The following is a 16,903-nucleotide window of genomic DNA, read 5'->3' on the forward strand; positions in this document are numbered from 1 at the left end:
CCCGTGACCCCTTGTTCAAGCCAGCAACCTTGGGATTAAGCCAGGGATCTTTGGCCTCAAGCCAGTGACCTAGGGATCATGTTGACGATCCTGAGCAAGCCTGTGCTCAAGCCAAGGAACACCCAGACTGGCATCCTCAAGGGTTTGAACTGGGGACCTCAGCGTCCCAGGTCAACTCTCTGTCCCTGCGCCACCACTGGCCAGACTACTGCTATTTCTTGCATCTTCAGTTTGTTTTAAGCATTATCTGTTGACTTGGTAGATGAAAACATATTCTTTTGATGCCACTTCTATTACAAATAAGCCTCCTACTTGTTTCTTCTTCAATAAAGTTATATTCTGGCTTGATCTGTAATTAGTGTTTATTTTATTACAAGTGTATGTAAATGTTAATCACTTTCTCTGTTGCAAAACTTTGTTGTTTTGCTTTTTCTTTGCTAAGTTTAATAACCCTAAATCATCTGCCAGTTGTCTGGTCTTGTCTTAAGATGTTTAAGTGCATAGATAATCCATTAGTTTCATGTTCTTGGAGATATCTTTCTTGGAACTTGTGTTGTGTTCCAGTCTAGACCAGATGTTTCAATGCTCAGTAACAATTTTCATTCTGTGATCTTCCTTCACCTTTATCCTGGGGATTTCCTTTGTCTTCTGTATTGGGGAAATAAAATAAAAAACAAATATTACTCCCAACCTAGAATATATACTTTGCAAATGTAGAAGAGAAAGACAATAATTTTATTATTGAGAAACATTAAATCAGAATGTTCATCTTAGGTAATTTATTATAGATTGCAAAGACAGTAGAAGATATTATTCTTTTATATAGATAAGTGGAAACAACTCATTATGTTCATGTTTTTAAGATAAATTGCTAAGTATCTATGTCTAGATGTAGGGTTTGAATTTTAGAATCAGCTGACTATAAGTCAGATCCAGGAAACTGTGCGATAGGGGCTTTTGTTTTCTTTGATGATTATACTTTCTAGAGATGGCTCTGAGGTCCCTGAGAAAACATTTCTGAATTGTGAATCTGTGAAGTGGCTTATTTTATTTAGCATTTAATCTTTTGTGAATCCTCCACTTTTTTTTTCTTTTTTTTTTTTTTCTTTCTTCCCTGAAGCTGGAAACCGGGAGAGACAGTCAGACAGACTCCCGCATGCGCCCGACCGGGATCCACCCGGCACGCCCACCAGGGGCGACGCTCTGCCCACCAGGGGGCAATGCTCTGCCCCTCCGGGGCGTCACTCTGCCGCGACCAGAGCCACACTAGCGCCTGGGGCAGAGGCCAAGGAGCCATCCCCAGCGCCCGGGCCATCTTTGCTCCAATGGAGCCTTGGCTGCGGGAGGGGAAGAGAGAGACAGAGAGGAAGGAGGGGGTGGGGGGTGGAGAAGCAAATGGGCGCTTCTCCTATGTGCCCTGGCCGGGAATCGAACCCAGGTCCCCCACACGCCAGGCCGACGCTCTACCGCTGAGCCAACCAGCCAGGGCCTTCCACTTTTTTAAAACAATCTCTTGTCCCTCTTCTTTTGCTGAAGCTCTTCCTTCATTTGTTTCCTAGGAAAGGGTACATCTGAGATAAAATTATTGTCTGAAAATGTCTTTATTCTACCCTGACATTTGATTGATTGAATTAAAAATTAGACACTAATTTTCTGTCAAAATTATAAAAGCATTTCATTTCTGCTGTTGAGCTTTCATTGTTGCTGATAAATTTAAACTTGGTTAATCTTCCTTTTCATGTTTCTGCGTGTTCTTTCTGGACACTTGTATGATCTACCTTTTATTTATTTTGTTTGTTTGATTGTTTTGCTGCTGTTGTTGTTTTTGTTACAGCAACAGAGAGAGACAGAGAGACTGACAGACAGGAAGGGAGAGAGATGAGAAGCATCAGTTCCTCATTGTGGCACCTTAGTTGTTCATTGACTGCTTTCTCATATATGCTTTGACGGGGCGGGGGCGGGGGGCTACAGCAGAGCAAGTGACCCCTTGCTCAAGCCAGAGACCTTGAGCTCAAGCAGGTGAGCCTTGCTCAAACCAGATGAGCCTGTGCTCATGCCAGCAACCTCGGGGCTTTGAACCTGGGTCCTCTGTGCCCCAGTCCAATGCTCTATTCACTGAGTCACCGCCTGGTCAGGCTCTACGTTTTATTTTTAACAGAGCAAAAATTTATATCAGTACCTGTCTGTATAGGTCTTGTCATTATTTGAAGTACTTCATTTTCTATCTTCCATCATTACTTTTTCTATTTCTGGGATCCTTATATATTTAATATTGAATCTTCAACTGGTTCTGTGATTTTCCTAATTTTTCTGTTTTTCTTAATCTTTTTGTTTCTTCTGCTTTCTCTTTTGAAAGATTTTTCTCAAGTTTATAATTTTTTATTGAGTTTCCCCTTTCTGCCATAATTAATTTTCAAAGGTTCTTCCTATTTACTGAATATTCTTTTGAAGATGTTCTTTTTGTTTTATGAATGTAATACCTTTTTTCCCTGATAATTTAATGGTGTTTAAAAAAAGAATAAAACTTTGCCTACACAGCTAATCTCTGTTGTCTCCAGGTTAGTTGCTTTATGTTGGTTGTCATCTCTTTTCTTCAGATTTCTGGTAATCATTGGTTATCTACTTATAATTGAGTGGAGAACTAAAGTGCAGATGGGGGAGACTCAGAGGGTGGGAAATCCTGTTGACCGAACTCCATCCAGTATGGGGTGATGTGTCTGTAACCTTTTCTTGGAGGGAAACCCTGTCATCAATCTTGAGGTTTTGTTTTTTGTTTTTATTTTTCCTTAGGTTGGGCTGTTCTCTCAAAAATCTTTATTCTTTTGCCTGGGGAATAGTTGGGCTCTCCAGGTTGTTAACCCATCCAGTCACAAGACTAGAGTGAGAATGGGTATGGGAAGGTCTCAGTGTTTATATGCATTTATACAGGATTATCCTTTCTATTCTTTTTTAGTATTTTACCCTCTCCTTGAACTTATGTGCTTTCTCTTGGTTAAAGAGTCTCTGCCTTAGCCTTTTTCAGAGAATAAACTTTTAGTCATCTGCCAGAGGCAGAGAAGGGAGATCTGGGGATATAGATTTTAACATTTACTTATTTGTCTGTTTATTTGTTTTGCCTTTTTTTCTTTTTTTTTTAAGTGAGAGGTTGAGAGATAGTGAGACAGACTCCTGCATGTTCCCCAACCAGAATCCACCCAGCAACATTCATCTGGGGCTGATGCTCAAATCAACTGAGCTATCCTCAATGCCTGAGGCTGATGTGCTTGAACCAGCTGAGCTATTCTCACTCAGCACCCAGGGATGATGCTTGAACCACGCGAGCCACTGACTGTGAGAGTGGGAGAGAGTATGGAGAGAAGGCAGGGAAGAGAAGCTAATGGTTGCTTCTCATATGTACCTTGACCAGGGATTGAACCTGGGATGTCCACATGGTGGGCTGACACACTAGTCACTGAGCCAGCTGGCCAGGGCCTGCCTTTCTCTTTTGACCCCACTTCTAGAAGTACCTAGTACCCCCAGGTACTGAGTGGTTCTTGGGAATTCTGTAGTATAGCTTGGCTTCCAGCTTTTTCCATTGCTGTTGTAGGGTTAATTTATTTTTCAATTTCTAGGTCATTTGCTATTGTTGATCCTGTGTTTTAGTAAGTTTTGTTGTCCTTGTCTCTTTTTCCTCCCTTTTTTGTATCTTTGTCTTTTACAGGAAATTAAAAAAATCTTTATCATATTACTGAGTTTTTATGAAATAGTGAAAGTAAATGAGTACCCTTAATGTGCCATCTTCCTCAAGGACTCTGTTTTATCTTATATGCCACTTTACATCTTTTTTCAAGCAAAGCATGCTGTTTAATTTTTATGATTTACTCAGAAAAATTTGTAAATGTTTAAATTTTATTCTTCAGACAAATTAGGCTTTTTCTCCATCAAAATGTACTTTTCCTTTTTACTTTTCGCCTCACTCCTTGGTATAGTAAAATACCCTCTAAGGATTTACATGCTTTCAAAGGTGATTTAGAAATCAGATTGTCAGCCCTGGCTGGATGGTTCAGTGGACAAAGTGTCGTCCCAGAGCACCAAAGGTCACAGTTTTGACCCCCAATCAGAGCATGCATGAAATGTAATCAATGAGTACACAACTAAATGAAACAACTAAGTTAAACGAGTTGATGCTTCTCTCCCTCTCTCTCTCTCTCTCTCTCTCTCTCTCTCTCTCTCTCTCTTTCTGTCAAATAAATAGAAAAAATTTTTAAAAGAGAAAGGAAAGAAATCAGATCACTCATGGTAGTAGATTTGAGATCTCAGTATATATTGTAACAAGATTACCTCATTGCAAAGCTATATGTATTTGATTTTTTGGACTTCATCTAAATTTGCCATTTACTAGATGCCAAAAATTCTCTAAAATCTCATCGGGTGACAGATTAGGAAGAATCCATGGCAAAGTCTAAAAAAATGCTTAAACCTGGCCGATTTGGATTTATTTTCTCCTTTGGTTTATATGCATAGTGTAGCATTTACTTAAGTCCTACCTTGTAAATTCCATATATGCACTTTTTACATTTTACATTACATCTGTCATTTGCAGTGTTTGGCTTACTGGTATCACTTATCAATATTTGTAGGATCATTTTTCTCTGGAAAAGAAATCATAGGAATTTGCTTTTCTATTCAGTTATTTCATATTAAAAAATACTATTTAAAAAGTGAAGTAAACCTGTGTAGAGCATAAGAAAAAACAAAACATATTTGTAGCTTATTTGTAAGTAATGGAGGGGAACTTGAAAAATAATTTATTATTTTCCAGTGGTTTGTCTTTACAATATGAAGAAATAACCAAGGGACCAAATTGTATAATTCGAGGTGTAACAGCTAAGGGCCCTGTAAACTCTTGTCAAGGCAAGGTAAGCATTGTACATAAATGTTATAATACGTGTTTATTATAAGATAAAAATGAAATTGTAAATTTAAAATCAAATAACCTACTTTTGTAACAGGATGACAGTAATGTTAAGTTCTTAAAAAGTAATAAAGGCCATGTCACCTTTTTACCATTGACATCTCTAAGAAAAATTGGTGTGCTGGCTACTGTTGTGTTTGTTAAACATTTATTAATTAAATATCGTTTAACTTCCTCAATTTTTATTTCAGTCTTTTCACATTCAAAGCCATTGTTCAGTACAGTTATCCAGTACTGTATTTTTTCTTTTGATTTTTCAATTACAGTTTACTTTCAATATTATTTTATATTGGTTTCAGGTATACAGCTTAGTGGTTAGACAATTATATACTTTACAAAGTGTTGCCCCTGGTATTTTCAGCACCCACTTTTTCTTTTTTTTTCCATCCATTTTTGAATTCTTAGAACAGAAACAAATAATATGGAAACCATTAGCTCATTTCTGTAAACATAATTGGGTTTGGTATTTGGACAAAGAGAAATATGTAGGGAGGAATAAGCTCCAGTAAGATAGATATTCTTTTCTTTTCTTTTCTTTTTTGTATTTTTTGTATTTTTCCAAAGTTAGAAGTGGAGAGGCAGACAGACTCCCATGTGCACCAGACTGGGATCCACCAGATGCCGATGCTCTTCCCATCTGGGGCGTTGCTTTGTTGCAGACGGAGCTATTCTAGCACCTGAGGTGGAGGCAATGGAACTGTCCTCAGCACCCTTGGGTCATCCTTGCTCAAATGGAGCCTTGGCTGCAGGAGGGGAAGAGAGAGATAGAGAAGAAGGAGATGGGGAAGGGTAGAGAAGCAGATGGGCGCTTCTCCTGTGTGCCTTGATGGGGAATTGAACCCAGAACTTGCACACACCAGACCAATGCTCTACCGCTGAGCCAACTGGCTAGGGCCTCTTGTCTTTTCTTAATTGAGAGGAAGGAGATAGTGAGACAGAGTGTTGCATGGGCCCTGACTGGGATCCACCCAACAATTCCCATCTTAGGCCAATGCTTGAATCAGCCAAGCTATACTCAGTGCCTGGAGTGGATGCTCAAATCAGTAGAGCCACTGGCTGCAAGAGGGGAAGAGAAAAAGAAGGGGAAGGGTGGGGAGGAAGAGAAGTAGATGGTCGCTTCTTATGTGTGCCCTGACTGGGGATCGAACCGAGGACTTACGCACACCAGTCTAGTGCTCTATGCACTAAGCCAGCTGGCCAAGGCCATGGTAATTTTCACTTAGGTATTATATAGATTTATATGACTAAAGGGAACACTGTGGTTAATAAGTCAGTGGTTCTCAAACTTTTTGAAGTTGGGGCGTATTAAAAACTCTACAAATAATTGTAGGCGCACTATATACAAATTTCTGAGAAATATGTTATAATAATTAAGTCAAATATTAAAGAAATATAAAGTCTAAGCATGTTTTTATGGTAATTAAATGAAATAAATTCAACCAAATTAAATATATTCTGACATTTTAAAAAACATTTTTATGTTACATTTTTTGAGTTACAATTTTTAAAATTGTAAAATAGACTGGTTAAAAAATAAAAGAACACCAAAAAAGTTATCTTTTTTTATATATAGATACATTCTTACTAAGATTTAGTAAATTCAGCAGGTCCCAGTGTGAATATGTTAAGTTTTTTCATTCGTGTGTTTATGAGAAACACGAGCCTAAAGTTTCCTAGGGATTTCTTCAATGTTTAGGCATATATTTGAAAGGCAAACTCTCATTTTCTCGTCAACACATTGAAGAATTCCTCTCTTTTTACTCTTAATTGTGTTAAGGTAGAAAATCCTAATTCCATAAATAGGATGTTGAAAATTGTAGTAAAATGTTCAAAGCTTTTTTAGATATTGCCACATATTCTTCTTTTATAGAAATCCAAAAGGCTTCAAGACACAATTCCTTATGTTTAATCATCAATCCCCGATCAGTGGATATAGCTGCCAGTTCTTCTTCTGTTAATTTTAAACCAAAATCACTTGAATCTTCCATGAGTGGGTTTCTAATCCAATCGTATTGTTCAGTGTTAAGTGATGGAAAATGCTATAAATTAAATTCTGCCTACCAGCCTTCAAGTCCTATTTTATTTGCACTTAACTTTTGCTCATTTCCAGAATCAGATTCTTCAATATCATGCTTCTTTTTGAGAAATCTATCCATTTTATTTGGGTGTATTTACCTAAAAAATAATATAATGATGTGTTAATGATAAATGTAATAATGATGTGTTAACAAAAAGAGCGGTGTTTCCGTAATGAAGTGGTATAATAGAGTAACTGTATTTTTATATCTGGGCACATGCCACGAACCAGTGCAGCTTGTAATTCCAGGTCCCGAATGGGAACGGTGCAGAATTAAGCCAATTCCCCACACCTCTTTCCCTCAAAAATCTAAACTCAACAAACCCTGTTGGTTTTTGGTCCCCCACAGGCACATATTTCTCTGGAATACCATAGGGCACACCTGGGAATCTAGGGCACACCAGTGTGCCCTGGCATACACTTTTAGAACCATTGACTTAAGTAATATTACTTTTTTTATTATATCATTACCTCCAATATATATTTAAATTTTTCCCTCTCAAAATAATTTTTAAATTAGAACTGAATTTAAGTACTATCTACTATATTTAAGTGTGTAATCAAATCAAAGATCAAGTTTTGTACATCTTTTTTAATTCAGATATTTTTGGAGTAAGAACTTGAATTCATGGAAAATTTGATTTTCCCGAGATAAACTTACTAAAAAGATTTCTAGATTTTAAAACACTTTTATTTTGAAATAATTTTATATATACAGAATAGTTAAAAGGTAGTATATAGAGTTTACATATACTCTTCACCCATCTCCCTCTATTACAATCTTATGTAACCATTCTATATTTATCCACACTAAGAAATAAACATTGGCCTTGGCTGGTTGGCTCAGTGGTAGAGCATCGGGCAGGCGTGTGGAAGTCCCAGGTTTGATTCCCAGCCAGGGCACACAGAAGAAACACCCATCTGCTTCTCCACCCTTCCCCCTCTTCTTTCTCTCTATCTCTCTCTTTCCCTCCTGCAGCCAAGGCTCCATGGGAGCAAGTTGGCCCTGGTGCTGAGGATGGCTCCATGGCCTCTGCCTCAGGTGCTAGAATGGCTCTGATTGCAATGGAGCAATGCCCCAGATGGGCAGAACATTGCTCCCTAGTGGGCTTGCCAGGTGGATCCTCATCGGATGTATGCAGGAATCTGTCTCTCTGCCTCCTCGCTTCTCACTTCAGAAAAATAGAAAAAAGAAAAAGAAATGAACATTGACACAGTACTGTAAAAATATGGACTATAGTTATATTTCCCCAGATTTTTCACTAGTATTTTTTTTATTCCAGGATCTATTCCAGAATGCTATGTTTCATTTGGACATTTCTGGATTCTTGATTTTATCCAATTGACTTTTTCCCTACATTCTTTATATCCATTTTTATTTTGGTCATTATTTAGAGATTATGTCTTATAAATCTGAAAAGACTATTGTCTGTAAAGAAGCAATATATCATTTTTTTTACCTGCATCTCTTATATACATCTGTATAATTTTAGTCAATATAAAATTGCTAAGTATATATCTATAATGGTGAAAATAAAAAGCAAAAATAAATCAGAATTGAAGTGATAAAATACTTTAAATATTTAAGACTTGGATTTATTAAATTTTTTTTCAACAGAATTTTAATCTGAAGGTTACTCTTCCGGATTTAAAAGAAGACTCACAGATTTTGAAAATTAGGTTACTACCAGGTAATCTTATTTTAAGAAATATTTCTGATATTTACCTTTTAAATAATATTCTTTTAATGTATAATGATACTTATAAAGGTAAATTATCTTTTGGTTTGATTATGATATGTCTTGAGAATACATATTAATGTCAAACATAGCACTAACAGAAATGACCAGTTAAGAAACAAGAAAATGTAGAAAAAATATTTAGTGAAATTCTAAAAATAACCTTTGGAGAAAAATTTGAATATTGAAAATGTATTTGGGAACTATTTTTAGGGCTGCACATATTAGGCTTATATTAGAACTGAATTAGACCCTTGCCTTTTCTAACTGTATTTCATATTTTTAGAAAAGTTTCTCATATTTATGTTGTTAATTTAATAATGACATATTAATTTGACAATTAAGTTACATTAAAGCAGTGGTTCTCAATCTGTAGGTCGCAACCTCGGCGGGGTTGCGACCTACAGGTTGAGAACCGCTGCATTAAAGTTACACATGGCAGAAAATTCTGGCTAATTTGAGAGGCTATTTTAGAGATTTAAAGAGTACATTCTAGACTCAGCCCTTTTGGGTTTGAATCACTTATTAGCTAGGTAAACTTGTTTTATGTGTCTTCATGTGTAAAATGAGAATATTTATTTTTAGAGCTGTGAAGATTAAATAAAATAATATAGGCAACCCTCACTTTGCATAGTTCTGTGGTAACTGAATGGAGGACACAGTTCCAGTGTGCATGAGTTCTCATTAACACAGTAGTGTTCAAAGTGAGAACTGCATGCTTGTAAAATGCCTAGAATGGTGCTTGGGATGTAAGTTTTAGCTCTGGTATTAACAATAACATGATTATTATATCTTTATCCATATATGACCTTTCGTACTGTTTTTTTTTTTTTTGTACTGGTTTTAAGTGAAAAAGAAGTTAGTAGCTATTTGATTTTTTTTACAAAATTTCGAGAGATTTTCCTTAAGCATGAATTGTTAGAAATATAAAAATTGCTACATTAGTACAAGTATAATTTTTTTAAAAGCATTGCATATTAATAAACACTTATAATGCTTTTATTTTAGAAGTTAACTGAAAGTATGGGTTGGAGTAGTAAAATTCTAAATAATCAGATAGTTCTCACATTTTTTTGGAATTCAAGAGTGAAAGTGGTAAGGAAGGAAGTAGCACAGTATAGTGATAGTGGTCAACAGGTTTCAAGTTACAAACCAGACCTTAAAGCTGAGTCTCCTACTCACTAGCCATTTGAACTGGGTAAAATACTTAATCTCTCTGGATTTCAGTTTCCTTATCTATGAAATGGGGATAATAATGTTACCTTCTTTATTAAGATCACTGTGAGGATTATATGAAAATAGTACTTAATTAAAACTTAATATGTTGCGTGGCATATAGTAAAAAATAAATATTAAATAATACAATGAAATAAAATAGGTGTTTCTAGTAACTGTTCTTCGTAAACTTGTATTTACCAGTATTTAGCATAAATTGAATTTTAAAGTACCAATGTTTATAGAACTCATCAAGTCATCTTAGCTACAAAAGTGTAACCCTCTTTTTATCAATCTTAGAGGAAGCTTGCGTTGTAATTTGCTTATGACAAGCAAAGTAGTGGGTAGTCTACAAATTATCTGGCTATTTCGTTACATGCACGAATCCTTTGAACATTATCATCTAAAACAGGCGTGTAGTTACATATGCCTGAGAAATCAGTCATTGAATAAAATTAAATAAAAAAGAAGTTTAATAAACTTTTAGTTTTCTTAAATACTTTTTCCCCCAGGATCTTTTTAAAGAATTTTCATGTATAGGTGACTTCTAGCATGAGTTATCACTGTCATAGCTTAAAACTAAGCCTAGACATCAAACATTTTAATATAAATGAGACAATTCTGGTCGTAGTAGACTCCAGAATTCAGAAGATAGAAATGTTAAAACATGGATATTGCTTAGCACTTTCTGTCTCAACATTATTTTTCAAATATTAATACCTGAAATGTTAAAAATTATTTGTTTTGATATTTCAATATTTCAGTCTTAGAAACTTGAATCTGTATTTCATTATATAATTTTTATGTAGGTCTCCCTCATCGATTGAAAGTGAAACCTGATTCAGAAATTTTAGTTATAGAAAATGGAACAGCTTTCCCATTTCAGGTAGAAGTTTTGGATGAATCAGGCAATATAACAGCACAACCAAAATTGATTGTTCAGTGTAAGGTAAGCTATTGTAAGATAAAGAATATGTAGATTTTACTTTGATTCCCATAATAGTAATGGGAATGAATACATATTTTAACTGCTTTATCGTAAGCCTTGTGTAGTATCTAGGCCTTTAATGATTATTCCATGGAGAAATTTGTGGGCTGTCTCACTGCCAATAGTTTTCAGGATTCCTAAGGCAATAAAGATGCCAGCTATGCCAAGTTTCATAAAGAAATTTATGAGCCTGTCTAGTGGTGGCTCAGTGGATTGAGTATCAGCCTGGAACACTGAAGTTCCAGGTTTGAAGCCCCAAGATTGCCAGCCTGAGCACAGGGTTGCTGGCTTTAACACAGGAACTGATGTGAGCTGAGAAGAGTTCACTGGTTTGAGCTCAAGGTTGCTGGCTTTAGCAAGGGGTCACTGGCTCAGCTTGAGCCCCCCCAGTCAAGGCAGGTATGAAAAGTAATTTGTGAACAACTAAAAATGACACAACTATGAGTTGTTGCTTTTCATTTCTTTCCCTTGCTTGCTCTATCTTTCTCTCTTAAAAAAAAAAAAAAAAAGATTTATGACTTAAAAGAGTTCTCCCCTGGCTCTGACTGTTTGGATCATCTACCTGGCGTGTGGAAGTTCTGGGTTTGATTCCTGGTCAGAGCATACACGAGAGGCAACCATCTGCTTCTCCCTTCCCTCCCCTTCTCTCTTGCTCTCATTTCCCTTCCTGCGGCCATGGTTCGATTGGTTCGAGCACATTGGTCCTGGGCCAATTGGAGTCACTGAGCGTAACTCCATCAAGCCTCCACCGCAGGTGCTAAAAATAGCTCAGTTGCTAGTGGCCCCAAAATGAGCAGAGCTTTGGCCCCAGATGGGATTGCTAGGTGGATCTTCATTGGGACGTATGAGGGAGTCTATCTCCCCTCCTTTCACTTAGAAAATATATTTCTTCCCTCTCCTTCTCTGGTTCATTTACCTCATTTCAGGTGAAATGTTTAATTTATGAATAGAATAATGGAAATATCCTTCAGGATTGAGGATGGATGGATAAATGAAGATGACTAAAAGACCACAAAAAGGAAAGGAAAGGAAAACCCAAATAGTTTGTAAAGTAAAAAGAAAAGAGGAATAACGGTTGAGGAAGTCAGATATCTTCCAAAACAGATAAAATTTACTTAAGAGTGTAGAAAGTTGACATTTTTATTCAGAAATTTCCTGGAATATTAGTGAATTCTTCTTAGAATTTTCTAATTTATAGTCAGAAATAGCTGTAGTGAAGTACTTGAAAATTTAAATAATTGTTTAATAATCAGAGTTATTGAGGTCTTAAATTATTCTTTGTTTCTAATAGTTTTTAGGTGCTCCTAACCTTCCACTCTACACTGTGGATTGCAGTAGTACTGGAACGAGTATTTTATCAGGATCTGCAATTCAAGTTCAGAACATTAAAAAAGACCAGATGCTTAAAGCGAAAATTGAAATACCTGTAAGTTGTTATTCATTGGTATTATATTGAGTCTTCATGCAAATATTCTTTAAGAGCTTTACAATAAATTTTCTAAAGTTGTTTGACTTAAAAATGAGATATTGGCAGTTCTTTTAGCCAAAGGGGGAAAAAAAGGCAGCATGCAGTGGTATAGTGAATAATTTAACACTTTATATCAAATATTAGTAATTTTCTTGACCAAATCTTTTACACTATTGTAGCATTATTGATTTACACATTTCTAAAGTTAATTTTTTATATAAAAATGTGACATTTATGTGTCAATTTTATTTTTTATAATTTATACTTGTTTTTTTTAGAAAATTTAGTAAATATTTCCACTGTAGTAGTAAACTACTACTGAAGGACTATAAGCACTTAATTTTATATATAATTTTAAAAAAGCAAACAATGGTTGTTAATTAGTATTTTCATGTAAAGTGATTTCTATATTAATGTGCCAGTAGGATACTTTTTGTTGGGTGTACATCATGACTGAAGATGAAGCCAGCCTGATATAAGCAGTTGATCCCTTAAGGTTGCTGAATGAGATAACAAGTAAATTACTTAAATGGATGTTTTTATAATTGATACGGTAGATGATGAATAACCTAAGTCCAGTTGATTGATGTTTTCCTACTAATATCAGATAACATAAAGGGATAAAGAGAGCTTTTATTTATTTTTTTAATTAAAATGAGATGACTGACTTATATTCTAATTATTTTTTCAAGCTAGTTGTATTTGATAACCTTCAAATATGTTATGCATTTTCTCTTTTCAATAATATGGCAAACATATTTTGAATGTACTACTGTGCAAACGATCAGAAGATTCAGGGAGAAATGATTTGGATTTAGGGAGAAGTCTGGACCTAAAATCAATTTATACAGCTTAATCCAGCTCATCTTTACTGACCTGTGGAACACTGATGTGCCCATAATAAATTATAAATATGCCAACTCAGTCTTCTGGATGTGTAGAGTCCTTATTTAGTTATAAGCAAACTTGTCCACCTTGCCCCAAAATATAGTGAATTGAAAAAGCACTAGTATAACCTAATATCATTAAATAAAATAAACTTTACGGCAGTTATTTGTCCCTGATTTTGTGGAAAGGTTTTAATTTCTTACATCTTTATTTTTATTAATGAACGTTAGCCCCCAAATTCATGCAGCACTTTTAAGTAAATTTACAAATTAGTGGAATGGAATTCTTTTAAGTCCAAACATGCTAGTTTTTGGTTTTAAGAAAGTGGCCATGGCCCTGGCTGGTTTTCTCAGTGGATAGAGTGTCAGCCTGGGTTATGGACGTCCCGGGCTTGATTCCCAGTCAGGGCACACAGGAGAAACGACCATCTGCTTTTCTCCCCTTTCTCTCCTTCTTCCCCTTCCACAGCCAGTGGCTCCATTGGTTCAAGTGTTGGCCCCGGGTGCTTAGGATGGCTTAGTTGGTCTGAGCTCCTCAGTCTCAGGCACTAAAAACAGCTCGATTGATTAGAGCATCTGACTCAGATGGGGATTGTTGGGTGGATCCTAGTCAGGGTGCACATAGGAGTCTATCTCACTATCTCCCCTCCTTTCACTTAAAAAAGAAAAATTCGTTTTTCAACCCTGGCCAGTTGGCTTAGTGAATCGAGTGTCAGCCAGGTGTATGAACCTCCCGGGTGTGATTTCCCATCTGGGCATACAAGAGAAGCGACCATCTGCTTCTCTTCCCCTCTTTCTTCTTCACCTCCTGCAGCCAGTGGCTCAATTGGTTCGAGTGTTGGCCGCAGCTGGGTGGTTGTTGGGTGGCCATTATCTTTATTTATAGCTTAATGGTATAAAATATGAAATTATTTAAAGTACAGTATACTCTCAATTACAAAACTTGTGAATGTTAACAATATGTGAGATTATCTTCCATAACATTGGAATAAATTTTTAAGCAGTGTAATAAAACATTCACCATTAAAGCCAAAAACTGTTTTCAGAAAGTACAATGTCACTCTGTATTTGTTTTCCTCTTCCTAGAGTTGTAAAGATGTGGCACCTGTGGAGAAAACTATTAAGTTGCTTCCCAGTAGCCATGTTGCAAGATTACAGATATTCAGTGTGGAAGGACAAAAGGCAATCCAGATCAAACATCAGGATGAGGTTAATTGGATAGCAGGCGATGTTATGCATAATCTTATTTTTCAAATGTATGATGAAGGAGAAAGAGAAATCCATGTAACATCAGCATTAGCAGAGAAAATTAAAGTAAGTATCTCAAACAGATTGGTTATTTTTTAAAATGTTGTTTAGTTTATGCTTGGAAGACTCTGAAGAAGAAATTTTGTAGGGAGCCTCTAAGAAGAATATTATCACAGAGAAATAATACTATTATTTAAATTTTCGGGCTAAATTAGAATTTTTTTTCTGTGTACTAGATTGAAACATGTATAATTCATGTGTAGCAAATAATTTTGACACTTAAATTCTAGTCTCTGGCATTTTGTTTAGTTGTCACTACCTGACCAGCTGTATTTCTGTATCCACTATCAAGATTACCACCTTAGCAAAGCAGTCTATGGCTATTCAGCAGGCACTAAAGGTTCTTAGTAGCTTTAGGTGGGTCTCAACAACCTGCTGTCATTTGAATGTATTGTTGGTACCTAGATAGGGTGAATCTACAGTATATATTAAAACTTAACCATCTAATTTAACAGAGAACCAAATCAAAATGGTTATAGTATTAAGTAAAGTAGATAGCTCTAGCATTCTTCTTAATGGTTGATTGAAGGAGCAGTGGAAAATCTATGCTTAGTTTTTTTTCTGTTTATTTTTTAATTGAATTTGATTGGGGTGACACTGGTAACATAATCATGCAGGTTTCAGGTGCCCAATTCTACAACACATCTACACCATATTGTGTGTGTTCACTCCCCGCCAAGTCAAGTCTTCATCCATTACCATTTATCCCCCTTATATCCTCTTCCACCTGCTGACCCCGCAGTCAACATTATTGTTTGTGTCCATGAGTTTTCCATTATTTTTTGTCCTTTATTGCTCTATCCCTACATCTTTCTCATCCGACCTCCCCACCCCCCAACAGCTGTCAGCCTGCTCTCTATGTAAAAGTCTATTTCTATTTTGCTTGTTCATTCTGTTCATTAGATTCTATCTATCAGTGAAATCATGTGGTACTTGTCTTTCTCTGACCGGCTTATTTCACTTAACATAATGCTTTCCAGGTTCTTTCACGTTGTTTCAGAAGGTAAGATTTCCTTCTTTCTTATGGCTGAGTAATATTCCATTGTGTAAATATACCCTAGTGTTTATTTTATCCACTCATCTACTATTGGGCACTTGGGCTGTTTCCAGATCTAGGTTATTGTAAATAACATTGCATCAAACATAAGGGTGCATATATTATTTTGAATTAGTGTTTTGGGATTCTTAGGATAAATTCCAGAATTAGGATTGCTGGGTCAAAAAGCAGTTTAATTTTTAATTTTTTTTTTTTTTTACAGAGAGAGAGAGTCAGAGAGAGGGATAGATAGGGACAGACAGACAGGAATGGAGGGAGATGAGAAGCATCAATCATCAGTTTTTCTTGTGACACTTTAGTTGTTCATTGATTGCTTTCTCATATGTGCCTTGACTGTGGGCCTTCAGTAGACTGAGTAACCCCTTGCTCAAGCCAGTGACCTTGGGTCCAAGCTGGTGAGCTTTTGCTCAAACCAGATGAGCCTGTGCTCAAGCTGGCGACCTCGGGGTCTCGAACTTGGGTCCTCGGCATCCCAGTCCTAAGCTCTATCCACTGTGCCACCGCCTGGTCAGGCTAATTTTTAATTTTTTGAGATAACTTCATACTGCTTTCCACAGTGACTGTACCAATCTGCATTCCCACCAACACTGCACTAGGGTTCCATTTTCTTCACGCCATAATCAGCACTTGTTGAAGTCTTTAATCCATTTTGAGATTATTCTTGTGTATGGTGTAAGAAGGTCTTCTAGTTTCTTTCTTTTTTTTTGTATGTACCTATCCGATTTTTACACCATTTATTGAAGAGATTGTCTTCCTCCATTGTATACTCTTGCCTCCTTTGTCAAATGTTAATTGATCATATAGGTGTGGGTTTATTTCTGGGCTCTCTATTCTGTTTCATTGATGTATATGTCTACTTTTATGCCAAAACCATGCTGTTTTGGTCATTATGACCTTGTAGTACAGTTTGATATCAGGTGGCATGATTCCTCCAACTTTGTTCTTTCTCAAAATTGCTGTAGCTATTTGGGGTCTTTTGTGGTTCCATATAAATTTTTGGGTCCTGGCCAGTGGAGCAGTGGATAGAGCAACAGCCCAAGAGCATTGAGGTTGCTGGTTCGATCCTAGGGTTGCTGGCTCAACACTGAGGTCGCCAGTTCAAGCTCCAGTCAGGGTACAAATGAGAAACGGTCAATGGCACAACTAATTGGAAAAATGAGTTAATGCTTCTCTCTCTCTCTCTCTCTCTCTCTCTCTTTCTGTCTCCCCC

At 36.3% G+C, this 16,903-nt stretch overlaps 1 protein-coding gene across 1 annotated transcript in view; it reads left to right on the plus strand.

Moving 5' to 3' along the window:
* SMCHD1 (structural maintenance of chromosomes flexible hinge domain containing 1) overlaps positions 1 to 16,903 on the plus strand; it is a 173,213-nt gene that overhangs the window by 75,113 nt on the left and 81,197 nt on the right. The window contains exons 21-25 of the mRNA XM_066353570.1: positions 4,802 to 4,898; positions 8,650 to 8,722; positions 10,795 to 10,934; positions 12,265 to 12,399; positions 14,415 to 14,642. Coding sequence (XP_066209667.1) covers positions 4,802 to 4,898; positions 8,650 to 8,722; positions 10,795 to 10,934; positions 12,265 to 12,399; positions 14,415 to 14,642 — 673 coding nt within the window. The remainder of the gene's footprint in view (positions 1 to 4,801; positions 4,899 to 8,649; positions 8,723 to 10,794; positions 10,935 to 12,264; positions 12,400 to 14,414; positions 14,643 to 16,903) is intronic.

Source organism: Saccopteryx leptura, chromosome 11, assembly GCF_036850995.1.
Source record: "Saccopteryx leptura isolate mSacLep1 chromosome 11, mSacLep1_pri_phased_curated, whole genome shotgun sequence".
In the NCBI taxonomy this organism is placed as follows: Eukaryota; Metazoa; Chordata; class Mammalia; order Chiroptera; family Emballonuridae; genus Saccopteryx; species Saccopteryx leptura.